Source organism: Egretta garzetta, unplaced genomic scaffold, assembly GCF_000687185.1.
Source record: "Egretta garzetta isolate BGI_Z169 unplaced genomic scaffold, ASM68718v1 scaffold744, whole genome shotgun sequence".
NCBI classification, from domain to species: Eukaryota; Metazoa; Chordata; class Aves; order Pelecaniformes; family Ardeidae; genus Egretta; species Egretta garzetta.
Window position 1 is genome coordinate 80,868 of NW_009259482.1, and position 15,365 is coordinate 96,232.

General features: G+C 44.0%; 1 protein-coding gene across 1 annotated transcript; it reads left to right on the forward strand.

The window, feature by feature from the left end:
- The first annotated feature begins 8 nt into the window (after window positions 1-8).
- PNLDC1 (PARN like, ribonuclease domain containing 1) lies at window positions 9-13,649 on the forward strand. The gene is made up of 18 exons (XM_035892744.1): window positions 9-380; window positions 502-575; window positions 1,535-1,568; window positions 1,692-1,758; window positions 2,312-2,406; window positions 2,696-2,796; window positions 4,318-4,397; window positions 5,399-5,536; window positions 8,325-8,394; window positions 8,655-8,740; window positions 8,969-9,024; window positions 10,124-10,191; window positions 11,123-11,176; window positions 11,392-11,434; window positions 12,006-12,105; window positions 12,571-12,746; window positions 12,921-13,019; window positions 13,550-13,649. The coding sequence occupies exons 1-18, from the start codon at window positions 274-276 to the stop codon at window positions 13,620-13,622; spliced, it is 1,521 nt and encodes a 506-aa protein (XP_035748637.1). The 5' UTR covers window positions 9-273; the 3' UTR covers window positions 13,623-13,649.
- Window positions 13,650-15,365: the final 1,716 nt, after the last annotated feature.

Sequence of the window (15,365 nt, forward strand, 5' to 3'; positions counted from 1 at the left end):
GCTGGAAAGCGAGCCCTCCCGGGGTGCTGGCCTCGGCTCGGGGTGTTGGTTACGGGGGCACACACACACACGAAGGCCACAGGGTGAGGCAGGGCCCCACCGGGGTGTGCGTGCGTTTCCCTCCCTCATCCTGCCGCAGGAGACCTCGCTGCCAGAGCCGCCGGTTGCCCTTTCCCTTGAGCTTGGTGCCGCTCGGAGGGTTTGGCACAGGGGTTACGGCGAGGGGAGGTGTGTCAGAGATCCTTCGCCTGGTGCCGGTGAAGCGCGTGCTTCATGTTTCAGATTTTTTTTTTTTTTTCTTGCGTTCTTTCCACCTCAACAGCCCTCGATATGGAGTTCACTGGTTTACACTCAACTTCCCCACAAAATAACGAGCCCAGGTAAAGCTGTCGGACTTGAAATGTGAGGGAGGCTTGTTGCTCTAGCTCTGCGGGAACAACCTGCGCCTTGCAAACCTCCTTGTTCCCGCTCCCCTTCCCCCAATTCTGGTTCTGTTCGTAGCCTGTTTGATTCCCCCGCGGAGCGGTACCTGAAGGCCAGGCAGAGCGTTCAGCGCTTCACTGTTACTCAGCTTGGTAAGTGCCGTTCTGAGACGGAACGTAATCTCCGGAGGTCTTCGTGGTAACTGGCCTTTTGCCAGCTGGCAGGCCCAGCAGGTAGCCCTGGTCTTCATTTGCTCCTTACGGAGACATGTGTTTGCTGTGGTAGGGTTTGGTTTGGTGTGTGTCGTGTGTGTGTGTGGCCCCCCCCCACCTCGATGTTTAATGCTATCAACTTTTTAATATTTTAAATAATGCAAAGTCAGGTGGGCCGTATACTTTTTACTGGTCTCAAGTTGTTCGTATCTAAAGATTGCAGGTGCAAACACAGGGCTTTTGAAACAGAGGATGCAAGCAAGAAGTAGGTGGCAGCAGCTCCTTTTCAAGGCTGTGTCATTTGATGTAGTGTGTGAGTAAAGGGGACTATCGGAGGAAAGTGAAGGCTAGCATTTTTGATACTCCTAAATAATAAAAAAGTCAACACAAGAAAGGGCCGGTGGTGGAGGGCTATTGACAGTCAAGAACCAGTTAGAGGTCAAGAAACCAGCTCCAAAACTGTTTAAAATGTTATTCAAAGCCTTGGGCTATGTAAGATCTTTATGGGGTTTTTCAGGATCAATCAAAAAAAGTGGAAAAAACCATGTTTCAGTCCTCTGTGGTGCCTCACTCCTTCCAGATGCTTTTGTAACGTAGTTGGACCCACAGACCTATGCATCCGTAGGCGGAGACTTTCGTCACCAACTTGCCTCTTCTTGCCCATTGCTCAATCTATTTGCTATTTAATCAGACTTGACTCCTTTTCCCACTTATCACCGAAAGCTCTTAGCTCTCGGGGAGCTGGGGAGCAGCCTGGCAATTGCTGTTAAGATTCGCACTGTGGCATTAGTGAACGGAAACCACGTACTCCATCAGGGGATCCCTTACCTCATTTTCGCAGTATCCGTAGACATCCAGCTAAACATTGCAGGTTCAACGGAGGTTTCTCTCTCTTGCAGGGCTGGCAATATTCTCAAATGAAAATGCAAACAAGTAAGTAAAAAAGCAGTTTTCTGTTACAAGGAAGACAGTGCAGTTGGGATTTTATGCAGAACCTGCTGGGGAGGAGTTATTTCTTGTAATTATCTTCTAGAAAGATTTTTCTTTTCTTTGTAGGTATGTGGTGCATTCATACAACTTTTTTCTCTTTCGTGCATCATGTGGTTCATCATTAACAGGGAGAGTGAGTGCTGGTTTTTCTGAACTGCCGTAGAGGCAATAACTGCATCTTTGTCAGCCTGAGACAGATTTACCCACCTCAAAAAAAGAAAACCTATCTCTGGGGAGCTGAGGAGTTACTAAATGGACCCCAGTGGGAGTCTTACAAGCCATGAAGGTGGGGAGGTCTTTACTTGCATCTTATGTATTGCTACATTTCCTGCAAAATTTAGGCTATGTCATCATGTAAGAGCACCGTTTAGCAATTTTGGACAGGAAGTATCGTGATATCTTGACACTTGAAGCGTCTCATTAAAGGAAAGCTAAAAGTGGAGCAAAAATAATTGATTACAGTTGACAAAAATCCTCCTCTTTCCTCCGTACATAAACATGTCTTCCTTTATGTAAGAATGCTTACTGGATTACTTACAGTTTGTATTTTTGAAGAGGATATCCTGAGAATGAGGAACACCAGCATCTTCCAAGTATATGCCAGTTTTGGACCTGGCTAACCTGCTGTTCTCTAATTTGCTGCAAGAAAATCCAGGGGAGAGTAACCAACCTGGCATTTTTTTTCCCCTCAGTTCCTCAAAGATGGGATCCCGTACATGAATGAGGTACAGGAGAAGATCCTTAGCCAGCATCTGTTGGCGGGTAGCTGGAAAGTCAGCAGGTGAGCGCTCTTCAGAGAGGTGGATCCTCAGTGCTGACTGTATTGACAGCTCAACTTCACTCAGGTCACATTTTCTAGAAATATTAAAGCCTATTGGTCTGAATGCCTCACTACCAGCTGTTCAGCATGCTGTGGTCTGTCTGAAGGAAGGCTGAGATCACAGGATACAATCCGGAGAGTTGAGTGAACGTTGGGAAGTGATGCTTATGCATTCTGACAGCAAGGCACAAGGTTCCATCTGGAAAGAGCTTTTTCCCGCGTTCTGCCTTTCCCCCTGATCCTACTTTAGTGCTCTGGACAGGGATGTGCTGAAGAAGGCTATCGATGAAGTCACCTGTTGGATAGCTGCAGCAGAGGAAGAGGAGACTATGATACTACAGGATCTAAGTGGTATGAAACAGGGGGCCGCCCTTAGGCACCTATGGGCTCTGCGTGGCTTTGTCACTTCTCCTGAACCTCTGGGGCTGCTACTGTCCTTTGCTGCCTGTTCTGTTAAACTGCTCTGCTGAGAGTGAAAGCATCTGTGCCCATCCTGCCTTTACAACTCTTTGCCCCTGTCTACGCCTCAGTTCCTGTCAGGCATTCATCTCTGGACTCTGCTTTTCTGCTGCGTTGCGGTGGTGGGAATTCTCTCATGGAAGTGGATGTCTAGGTGCTTGGAGCGTGCTTTGTGGTACCTGACTTCCATTTTGTGCTGCTTCAGAGCAGCAACTGGAGAATTTGCAGTCACTGGAACGGGACAACTTTTGACTTGTTTTAAATCCTGGGTGATCTGGTTTTTGGTTTTTTTCCCCTTGGAGAAGGGAAAGGCGGGTCCCCTTTCAGAGTTTGTTCCTTCTCAGGTGGAGCAACAAGAAGCCCCACGGAGACACATATGTATGCCAGTGGGGATAAACAGGCCATTTACCACCTGCATTAGCTTTAGGGAGCACTATAGCAGAGCTGAGGAATTTCTGTGCTGTTTTGGAGTTGAGGGACAGGGAATTGTGGCAGAGAATAGTTTATACATTTGCTCACGGAGATCAAATCTTAATCCTTTAGTTCAGGGAATAAAATACAGAAAAGGTTAGGAAGGACGATGTCTTTAAGGCTTTGTCTGTTGATGCTTTTTTGCAGAGCGTGAAATACAGAGGGTGGGGAGCGTGCTGTGTTTTGTATCTGCTACATCAGCTGTAGTAGACGTGATACTGATACTTCTTTAGTAGGGTCTGGCAATGGTGAACACCTGTGACAAGAAAGACATTTATTTAAGTAAGCAATAAGGCTGATTAAGGTGTCTCTTTGCATGCTGTTCAGAAGAGGACTGTTCCTTACCAGCTGTGGGGGAAAATGCATCAGTACCTCTCATCTGTGTTTGGCTTCTGGGTGTGTTGCTCTGAAACCTTCCAAAACCAGAGTCAGTCTTTTTCAGAGTAGTAGCCTTCCTCCCTCTTCTTTTCAGTTAGTCTTTTTCTTTCCTCTGTGTCTTCACAAAAGCTTATTTGCCTGAAATTCTCACTGTGACCTTTTGTTTTTTGGTTTGGTGGTTGTTTTTTTTTTTTTTTGGTTGGTTAGTTGGTTCCCCCCTCCCTGCCCTCCATATGGTAATGTACCAAGCTCGTACATGTATTTTCTGTGCAGTGGGGAAGAAACATGTGGTCAGTCCTTCCGTCTAGAAAAATGTGTTTTCCTAAATAGGCTTGTCTGCACCTCTGAAGTTTTTACTACTCCTTTTTTTCTTTTTTTTTTTTTTTTTTTATGGTAATGTACCAAGCTCGTACATGTATTTTCTGTGCAGTGGGGAAGAAACATGTGGTCAGTCCTTCCGTCTAGAAAAATGTGTTTTCCTAAATAGGCTTGTCTGCACCTCTGAAGTTTTTACTACTCCTTTTTTTCTTTTTTTTTTTTTTTTTTTTTTTCTTTTCTCCTCAGGCTATCAGGTGTTTGAAGTTCAGCTTGTTCTGAGACAGGCTCTCCAAAATGTTTGGACACAGCCTATTGGAGACAAGAAGGTGAGATGGAAACGTGGACCTTTTGAAAAGAGGGTTTGTATCTAGACAGATAGGGCTGGCATTCTTGCAGGGACTCTGAAATGTTGCTTGTACTTTTAATGATAGGGTCCAGGAGAAGGAGAAGACAATGACAAAGGAATGTTCTGGGAAGTATTGATTGTGGGATCCCAAGAAAAGGGATTGAGAAAATGGAGTAACTTTGGTTTCTGTTTGTCCTGTAGCCACAAAATACCTTGAGCTAGAAGTGCTTGTCCTTGGGGCACTTCTGGAGGGACCTTCTCTGTGTCTCCAGACTTTGTTAGGTCTCTTCTTCAATACCAGTTTTTAGCCTTTTTTTTGTGGTTTTCCTTTGCTGACTTTTGCCATGTAGTTGCTTTGAAGACTTCTACTCTGTTATATGGCTTGCTGTTCTGCTATTTGCTATTGCTATTTTACGTTTGGTGCAGTATTTTCTGAATGAAACCTATGGCTGTGGACTTCTCAAAACATGAGTATGATACCAGTCAGTTGCTTAGAAGTAGACTACAGAAATCTTGTTGGTTGATTGGTTGGTGGTTTTGCATTAGTACTATTTTGCTCTGATAAGCAAGGTCAATAGAGTGACAGATTTACCCAGCCTTCTCACCTGAAGCCTTTGGGGACCCAGTTCGTGTGATTACCGTTTCCTTCTGTTTTTCGGTGCCATGAACTTACCATATTGGTGTCAAGTTAAATTGAATTACATTCATTTGTTCTCCAAAAAAAACCTGCGGTAGGAACCATCCTCTTAGGAAGAGAAGCATGAATAAGACACCCTTAGAGCAGGTGTCTTTTTTGTTACTGGAGCACTGATCTCCATATGGAAGAGAAGTGAGACAGTCCTGAGGTCCCAGTGGATGTGCTATTGCTCCATCCTTCATAGCCTAGAAGATGAAGTTGTCCTCAGCATTGCCCAACCCCAGTAAGGAATGTACATACAAGTAGCATGGGAGGCTGTGATACCCAATGACCGTTCTTTCCAGGTAATGGTGAAAAAAGTGAGTCCACAGCATCGTCAGCTTCTGGAGAACTCTCCTTATGACCACTGCCAGAAGGAGTTCATTCTCCTGTCTGCCCGGGGCTTCACCAACCTCTTCCAGACACTTGTTAAAGCCAAGAAGGTAAAATGCCTCATCCCTGCTCTCGTTTTTAATCTCTTTGATTTGCTACACTGGATGTAGAGGGATGATAAAAGATAAAAGTAGTAATTTGTATTAACTCATTCGGTGTGATCATCCTGTTTAGTTCTCAGTAGAACCGAGATGAATTCTTAGATTGCAGTCACGGTTAGAAAAAATGAGTGTTAAACATTACATCTTCCTACTGACCAGGTCCCACTCCCAAAGCATGCTCAGAATTATGGACCAAAACACTAGATTTCCCTGTGTTACTTTTCTATTACTTCTGTAAACCAAGTGCAGCCAGGGGAGAGGGAGCCAGAACCCATTCTGTAATGTGTTCCTTACATCACTTGAGAAAATGCAGGAGTCCGTAATGTTGAAAATCCTTGGGTTACACAGCATGAGTCAGCATCTAAGAAAGCTGAGCAGGTTCTTGCCTTTTGGGCAAATTATGCTTTTCAGCATGTGACAGATCAGTTTATTGGACCATGTGGACCATTGGTCTGATTATATGTGGAAATTCCTATGTTCTGTGTACAGATTATTGAACAAATTTCAGCATCAGAGGACTATGCGTGATGTGCAGACAAAGGCTGTCCCTCCCCTTGTGAGTGAGCCTATAAATCTGATCGCTGGAAGATTTTTTCTTTTCTCCTCAGGCTATCAGGTGTTTGAAGTTCAGCTTGTTCTGAGACAGGCTCTCCAAAATGTTTGGACACAGCCTATTGGAGACAAGAAGGTGAGATGGAAACGTGGACCTTTTGAAAAGAGGGTTTGTATCTAGACAGATAGGGCTGGCATTCTTGCAGGGACTCTGAAATGTTGCTTGTACTTTTAATGATAGGGTCCAGGAGAAGGAGAAGACAATGACAAAGGAATGTTCTGGGAAGTATTGATTGTGGGATCCCAAGAAAAGGGATTGAGAAAATGGAGTAACTTTGGTTTCTGTTTGTCCTGTAGCCACAAAATACCTTGAGCTAGAAGTGCTTGTCCTTGGGGCACTTCTGGAGGGACCTTCTCTGTGTCTCCAGACTTTGTTAGGTCTCTTCTTCAATACCAGTTTTTAGCCTTTTTTTTGTGGTTTTCCTTTGCTGACTTTTGCCATGTAGTTGCTTTGAAGACTTCTACTCTGTTATATGGCTTGCTGTTCTGCTATTTGCTATTGCTATTTTACGTTTGGTGCAGTATTTTCTGAATGAAACCTATGGCTGTGGACTTCTCAAAACATGAGTATGATACCAGTCAGTTGCTTAGAAGTAGACTACAGAAATCTTGTTGGTTGATTGGTTGGTGGTTTTGCATTAGTACTATTTTGCTCTGATAAGCAAGGTCAATAGAGTGACAGATTTACCCAGCCTTCTCACCTGAAGCCTTTGGGGACCCAGTTCGTGTGATTACCGTTTCCTTCTGTTTTTCGGTGCCATGAACTTACCATATTGGTGTCAAGTTAAATTGAATTACATTCATTTGTTCTCCAAAAAAAACCTGCGGTAGGAACCATCCTCTTAGGAAGAGAAGCATGAATAAGACACCCTTAGAGCAGGTGTCTTTTTTGTTACTGGAGCACTGATCTCCATATGGAAGAGAAGTGAGACAGTCCTGAGGTCCCAGTGGATGTGCTATTGCTCCATCCTTCATAGCCTAGAAGATGAAGTTGTCCTCAGCATTGCCCAACCCCAGTAAGGAATGTACATACAAGTAGCATGGGAGGCTGTGATACCCAATGACCGTTCTTTCCAGGTAATGGTGAAAAAAGTGAGTCCACAGCATCGTCAGCTTCTGGAGAACTCTCCTTATGACCACTGCCAGAAGGAGTTCATTCTCCTGTCTGCCCGGGGCTTCACCAACCTCTTCCAGACACTTGTTAAAGCCAAGAAGGTAAAATGCCTCATCCCTGCTCTCGTTTTTAATCTCTTTGATTTGCTACACTGGATGTAGAGGGATGATAAAAGATAAAAGTAGTAATTTGTATTAACTCATTCGGTGTGATCATCCTGTTTAGTTCTCAGTAGAACCGAGATGAATTCTTAGATTGCAGTCACGGTTAGAAAAAATGAGTGTTAAACATTACATCTTCCTACTGACCAGGTCCCACTCCCAAAGCATGCTCAGAATTATGGACCAAAACACTAGATTTCCCTGTGTTACTTTTCTATTACTTCTGTAAACCAAGTGCAGCCAGGGGAGAGGGAGCCAGAACCCATTCTGTAATGTGTTCCTTACATCACTTGAGAAAATGCAGGAGTCCGTAATGTTGAAAATCCTTGGGTTACACAGCATGAGTCAGCATCTAAGAAAGCTGAGCAGGTTCTTGCCTTTTGGGCAAATTATGCTTTTCAGCATGTGACAGATCAGTTTATTGGACCATGTGGACCATTGGTCTGATTATATGTGGAAATTCCTATGTTCTGTGTACAGATTATTGAACAAATTTCAGCATCAGAGGACTATGCGTGATGTGCAGACAAAGGCTGTCCCTCCCCTTGTGAGTGAGCCTATAAATCTGATCGCTGGAAGATTTTACCAGTGTTCAGCTGAAATGAGAATCCACCTGGCTCCTTAGGTCCACTCAAACTAGAATGCTGCTGAAGAAACACCCTCCTCAGAGAGTCCGCAAGTCTGATTTCCTGAAAGCAGGCTTTGCAGCCTGAATGACTTTTGGGTGAGCGTGTGTGGATGCTGCCCACTGGAGGAAAGGATTACAGCTGTTGAGCCTAAAATTGCTTATTTCTGAGCTCTCTTCAAAAATATGCTCCAATGGGCTGTTATGTTTATATTCTTCCCATAGCCCCTGGTGGGACACAACATGCTTATGGACCTTATGCATCTTCACGACAAGTTCTACAAGCCCCTCCCAGGTAATGCTGTACATAGCTGCTGTCCTCAGGCTGTTGCCTTTGCAATAGGGATGGGACAGTAAGTGCAGCGGTCATTTGCTACCCCAGCCACACACACACTGTGCTTAGCAAGCAGCAGTGCTGGTTGCTTCTTCTGAGCTCTTAACTGCTGGAGTGGTGCATTGTTCCTCTGACTTCACCTCTATTTCTTATTAATTTGAAATACCTTTGGCTTTTCCTCAGTTTTGCAGTGTCTTTCTCCACATGTGTTTTGCTTTCAGAAAGCTATGAAGAGTTTAAAAGGAACATTCACAGCCTGTTTCCTGTCCTCATAGACACCAAGACTATAACAAAATCCATCTGGAAGGTGCGATGCAAAGGTCTTCTTGTTTGGAATTAAAGCTTGTCTTTCACCCAAGAGAGACGGTACCTCTCCTTCGTGCCCTGTGGTTACAGAACTGTGACCCATTTTTCAGTGTTGACCTGAGGCATTCTGACTTTAGATCTCATTTAATGAATCAGCAGTACCAGTAAATGAGCTCACTTACCACAAGGTCTGTCTCGGTTGGTTTTCTAACATGTTCTTCTTTTATAGAAATGTCCATTTCCTCGAGTATGTAATCTTTTGGAGGTGTATGCGGTTTTGTGCAGGTAAGTGGTGGGCTATAAAGTCTTCAGCAATCCCTGTGTTTCCTTGGGAAAGATATTTCAAAGTCAGTCATTTCATATGTCCATACTTTCCCTCCTCTCAAATGTTTTTCAGGTGGTTTCTTGTCTTTCTAAATTCAAGAGCAAGAGATTCACTCATCTTTCTTAGAAAGTAATTGTGCAGCAAATTATCTGTTCTAAGTCACTTCTCATATTGTACCACCGTTCCTTCATTGGTCACAAGTTTGGCTTGCAGACAGCCTTACATACAAATTTAGAGTTGTATGTTACTTATATCATGTTATGAAATGAGTGAGTTTCAGTTCTCAGTGAAAATAAACCCTCATTTCAAATGCCAGCTCCCAAGAAAAAGCTGCATTCAGCCCGAAGCAGTAACTAAACGCAACGTTTAAATGCAGCGCATGAATAGATCTCATATCTCATGAGCTAACCATGATGTGGTAGGAGAGTTCTCGTTTTTTTGGTTTTGTTTTTTTTTTTTTTTAAACTTCTTTTGTGGATAAATTGTTTCCCTGTCAATTTTGCTAAGAAAATGAAAATTTTGCCTCTTTCCCCTCACCCCCTCGTCCCAAGAATGAGATGCAAAATTACTGCTTATAAAAACAGTACTGGGATTCTGAGTGGTTTTGTTTCTTTTAGCAGTTTCAGACTGCAGATTCTCATGAGTTGTAATGCTTGATTGTTCTTTCTTTTATTTCAGTCATTCCATAGGTATCTGTTTATTAATCTGTCCTCCAGAGTTCCCCATTCAAATAGAACCATCTAGTCAACCGCTTTCCTTGGAGTGTTCCATTGATTTTTAGTTCTTTTCATGTTTTTTGTATACAATTAGAGCAGACGTGCTGCTTAGGTTTGATTGGGAGAAGAGACTGAGGAAGTATGTAGGAGTTAGTTTTCAGGAAGAAAACTGGTAGATATTATTCAGCTAAGTATCTTAGCCTTTTCATAGAATACTACCAAAGTTCCCTTTAAAGTCTGGAGTAGCTTTTTCTGAAATGAAGCCACAGGTCACTAGAGAAGAGTAACTTGTCTCTAATGTAATGAGGAAAGACAAAAATCTTACACGCCCATTTGTCTTCAGCAGCATCCTAAATCCTGAAGATCCAGCATGCCCGGTGATAGCTCTTGCAAGTGACTGCTCAAGATATGGTATGTTCTTCAGCAAATCTTCAAAGTCAGGTAGCTAAAAAGGGGTTGGCTTTACTCTGCGGATGTCATGCAAAGCATGAGTGAGTGCCAGTGGGTCTACTGAATTTGCACAGAGCTGCTGATACATGTTTTTGTCCAGACCCAAAGCCCTGGGCTCCAGGAATATTGTGTTCTGCATGTCCCTGGTAGCTGCTGAGGGTAATGCAGGGCAGGTTTGCATCATGCTGCTAGCACAAACAGCATTTATACTAGGTTGGGCTGAATTGAGCCTGACTTGGAGCTATGAAGAGTCAGTGGCCCTTGGAAGGGGCAAGGGGAGGTGGGAAACGGCGGTCTTAAAATGGAAAATATTGGGAACTAATGGCAGGGAGTTCCCAGAAAGTAGCAAGAGCTCAGTGGCGTGTGTGCAGGGCTAGTGGTGCTGTGTGTGCTGGAGATTGTGTTTGGTATGTGGTGTGATACTGGCTGCAAGGCAGATGTTTCCTGGCTTCTGGCAGCATGATTGGACTTGATGATCTTGAAGGTCTTTTCCAACCTAAATGACTCTGTGATTCTGTGGTGCCCTGCAGCGCAGGGTCTCCTGTGCTTTGAGATGGTTCCTGTATCATCAGTGATGTATGCAACACAATTTGGTTTAGATCTTCGTGAAAGTTAAAAGTTTTTTAATGTGCATCTAGCTAAGCTTTTCAGCCATCCGTGTAACTGCTGCCTTTTTGTTGGTGTCATTTGTTGGTGTGCATGGTAGAAGCACAGACTTTCTATGGGGTGTAAGAGTTTCAGTGTGAGGAAGGAAAGAGAGCCGCGGGTGGGGTGGGAGGAAAACTCTAAAACAGAACAGCAGACCTTACCAATGTTAGAATTCTGCCATGGAGCAGTTTCCACAGCATTCTAAAGGTGTTTATTCCTTTTTGATTTTGTCGGACACTTGCAGCTGAGAAGAAATCTCCTCATGAGGCAGGCTACGATGCGTTTCTCTGTGGCTCAGGTAAAAGGCTTCTTGAACACTCCTCCAGAGTTTCTGTTGGGACTTGGCAATTCCTTTCCTGCTCTGTAGCTCTGTGTGATGCTAAGAAACATTTGTTTGTATACAGTCTGTTGCTCTTACAACTTAGCTGCGCTTCAGTGAGTTTTTGCTTTCCATTTGTTTAGTTACGTTTCTCCAGCTTTGTTCTAATGCCACCTCATTATTCCTCTTTCTAGTTCTTCTGAAGTCAGCTCATTTGCTACTGTGCAAATCCACAGAGTGAGTGATGTTTAAATGTTTACTGAAAATTGCATTACATGGATGGGTCCTATGGAAAACAGTCGTCAGTTTCCTCTGGCTGACTTTTTGTTTTGCAGGCCAGCCTTCCTTTTGGGTAAGAGGAAGTGTTATTGGAAATGTCACTGTTCTAATTAGATTTTTATTTTATAAATCTGAAAGTAGTAGCTTTATGTCAAAGCTGACATTTTAAAAATTAAATCAGGGGCCAAGTGATGGCTCAGAGGTTGGGAAATGGCATTGTGACTCCTTTACCCTTGAACAAGCTCTCTAAAGTTCAGTTCACTTGAATAAGGGTCAAATCATTTTCCATTAGTTTCCATTTTTGAAATCTGTGTGATTCAGTGCCTTCAGTTAAGTTCCTAAGAGGCAACTGTTCAAATCCCTTCCCTTTGCTTGCAGCTTTTTGACTTCTGTAGAAAATATTGAGATCTGAAGTTCCTACTTTGTCACTAGTTAAAGAGCTTCTTCAGGAGCTCTGTGCTCCAGAGACGCTGTGCAGCAGTGCAGCGCTGGAGAAACAAAACTTTTTCAATTTTGTTTTCTGATGTAGTCATGCAGTGGAGGCTGATCCTTCTTTCTCTCAATATCTCGCCGTGTTAGCTGAGTATCTGAACAAAGTGAATTTCATCCGAGGTGGCATTTCGAGCATTGTGCGTATGAATTGCAGGTCTGTGACTAGTTTGTGGGGTGCGTAGGTCAGTAGCCTAGTCGGTGGCTTCATTAGCAGAGAAAAATCCACCAGTGCCTGGGCCCACCCTGGCAGAAGTTGCTGTCGTACAAATAACAAAACTGACCTTTCAAAATGGCAGATGGGTTGAATTTCTATTTGTGAAGTGTTTTTATATTGTTATCCTGTAAGATGATGTTAGTTTACATTGCCCTAATTCTCTGCTCTGCAAGAGAGCTTGCTGTTTCTCTGGTGGTTTCTCCATGGTAGTGGTGACAGTTTGCTTTTATGACTTATCTTTAGAAGAAAAAAAATAATTTTACACCAACAGCTGTGTTGTATAACCTGTCTTATTTATGTGTCACGTTTTAATATTTTCTGATTATATTAGTAGTGCTTCTCTAGTGTTTCCAAACTCAGATGTGTCTCAGCATTGTACGTTTTCCAGAATTTTTCTGGGGAAGATGTTCCCTGCCAACGTCCCCCTCTCTTGGTTGTCCACGTCCGAGGCTGGCCAGGGCTGAATGAAAGGCAAATTTACCAAGAGTTCAAAGCTCTTTGTCGCTTTGATGTCAGATGGCTTTCAAAGAACCGGTTCATTCTGCTCTCCAATAAATTTAAGGAGTAAGTGACTGGAAAGTCTTACTTTTTTTTGTCCCTTGATCCTCTTTGATCCAAGTCCCCGTCCCACCCTCCCTCTGCCGTGACAACCCTTAGATCAAGAGATTGCCACCCTGAGCGGTGGGATGCTATAGGCAGCCTGCAGGCCACGGCTCATGACATCCTCTTTCCTTACAGCGTCAGGCGCGTTCTGCGAGATTATAAGCATCACCCTCATCTGCGGGTTTCCATCTATCGCCACTGGTGGCACTCTCCACGCGTGAACTGCCTGCTGCAGTGAGTGACAGCAATCACAGGAACGGGGAGGGGGGCCGGCGTTTCCCTTCTGGAGAACAAGGGGTTCAGAAGCCAGCTGCTTCTGAACCCTACAAGGGGTCCCCTGGCCAGCTGCTGGGGGGCGACTCGCGAGCTTTCTGCCCTGGGCAACTGGACTTTAACCTGGATCCCGATTAACCGGGGAATGTCACCCCATGGATATCACGAAACGGTGTATGTGCTATCGTAACAGACAGAGGGTTATCCTGATGAGCTGTAGCGCCAGCGCTAATAAGCTTGAGGGGAGAGAGAGAGGGGCAGAGTCTCCCAGGGGTGGGAGGGATGTGGTTTTTAATACAGTAGAGTCGAAAGCTTGGTAGTAGGGGAGAATTCCAGACACGTCCTGTGAGGCGGTGACGGTGATGCTTGTGAAATGGGTGCTCAATTTCTGGCCTGACATGGTTTGGAAAAGAATCTCAGTGCTTAATAAGAACAAAATTAAGCCCTAAATATAAGTAGCCTAACAGCATTTTATTGTTCTTGCCCTTCAGAGTCTCTGGTATTGTGGCACTGTGGTCTCTCTTGGCCTTTGTACTTGGAGGAGCTCCTTGCTGTTCGTTCTAAGGGACTGCCTTACAGATGAGACGTGAGGAACACAGACCTTATTTTTTGAGTTTGTGTTTTGGGTTGTTTCATTTCACTCAATAAAGTATGAGCAAAAAAAAAAAAAAGCTATGAATAGTGTTTTTAATTGCTTTCTTGGAAATGTGTTTTTAAAGAGGATGTGTTGGTTTCCAATCTGTGGTATTTTGCAGTCTGTTCAAAGCATAGTCCCCGCCTGAAGAGGGAGAGGTGGTTCTTTCGATGCCTAATTTTGATCCTCTTTTGGTTCTTCACAACTATTTTTAAGCCCAGTTTGTTCCTAGTGCTTGTGTTGCTGCATAAAACACATTTCTGATGAAGTTCAGGAAGTTATGAAATGAAAGGGGCTATTTTTAGCTTCAGTTGTAAAGCAGGGGAAAAGTCACTGTTTACCAGATGAAAGTGGGCAGAGTTGATGGAGAAACCACTTGTGGGGCTCACGAAGGATTCTGGGGAATCGTGAATAACTTGCAGTGCTGTCAGTGCTGTGCAGTGGTATTTTCAGTGGCAGTGGAGCTGAGAAAAGACACAGATGAGGGGAATTTGTCGGCTTCCAATTTGTAGAATGCACAGGGGTCAGGTGAGTTGGCACCCATTTGTGTTTGCTTCTGGTGCACAGCATGTGAGCAGTCCTTTATGCAACAGTATCATCAGACGTGCTTTTGTTGATCTGTTTCTCTGATGCAGCTGGGGTATTTGTCGGTCCAGGGACTGTGGTCTTCAGAAGTTTTTTTTTCTTATTAATTTCCTTCTTTTCTTAAAAACAACCTATTGATCCATGGTTTCCAAATAACAGTCCCTGGATTTCATCCGTCGGAACTAACTGGATGGGGTCCGTGATCATCTAACACGTAGAGTCTGCCTTTAATTGACTCTAGAGTGGGAGCTGCTGCAGGGGACGGTGTTGACGTGTGCTGAAGGTCGTGTGCTCGCTGCTGCTAACGGTTTGCGGCTTTGCTGCTCCTCAGGAGAAAAGGGCAGTGTATCTTCAGGCGTGGTTCTCAAGTTCTGCACAGCTTGTGGTTTTACAGCTCTTATGTCATCCGCCAGCTCCTAGCCAGACAAGTAACTGACTTCTTGATGACCTTTTTATTATTTTTTTTTTTTTTTTTCCGGTAACCCCTTTGGTGACGGGGTTCTCCATCACAGTGTTTCTTCAAACACCAGTGTAAGTATCTCCCTGTTTCTTCTGTAATGCTTTTTTGTCTTTTAGCATCATTAGACACCTTCCTTGTGTCAAGGAGAGCACAGGCTCTGCGCGTTGTGTAGATTCGGGAAAATTTTCAGTGGGTGTTAAATGCAGCAGCTTGTATTTTCCCATAAAAGCACTCTTCTTGGCTTATGATCTGGGGAACATAATACCCTTGTTCTCTGGGGTCTGGACTCAGCTAGCTACTTAAATGTGGGGAGATGCAGCCTCACTTGCATCTGATCTTTGCAATTTGGGGATCATGAAGACACAGATGTGTTGCCTTTGAGAAGCACAGCAGTTTCTAAGGAGGCGTGCACTCTGAAGGAGCAAAGCAATTGTTTGTTCTGTCTTTAAATTTTGTTCCCATCATCCCATGTTTTTTCCGAGTGGCACACAGACAAATAATGAATTTGTTCCCTGCAGTACTATTCTCTCTCTTGGTTCACCTGCCAGGAACCACACTTCCCCAGAAAAGAAAGCAGAGATATTTTCACCCCTTTTTGAGAAACAGCCCATGGGTCTGACCATGTCTC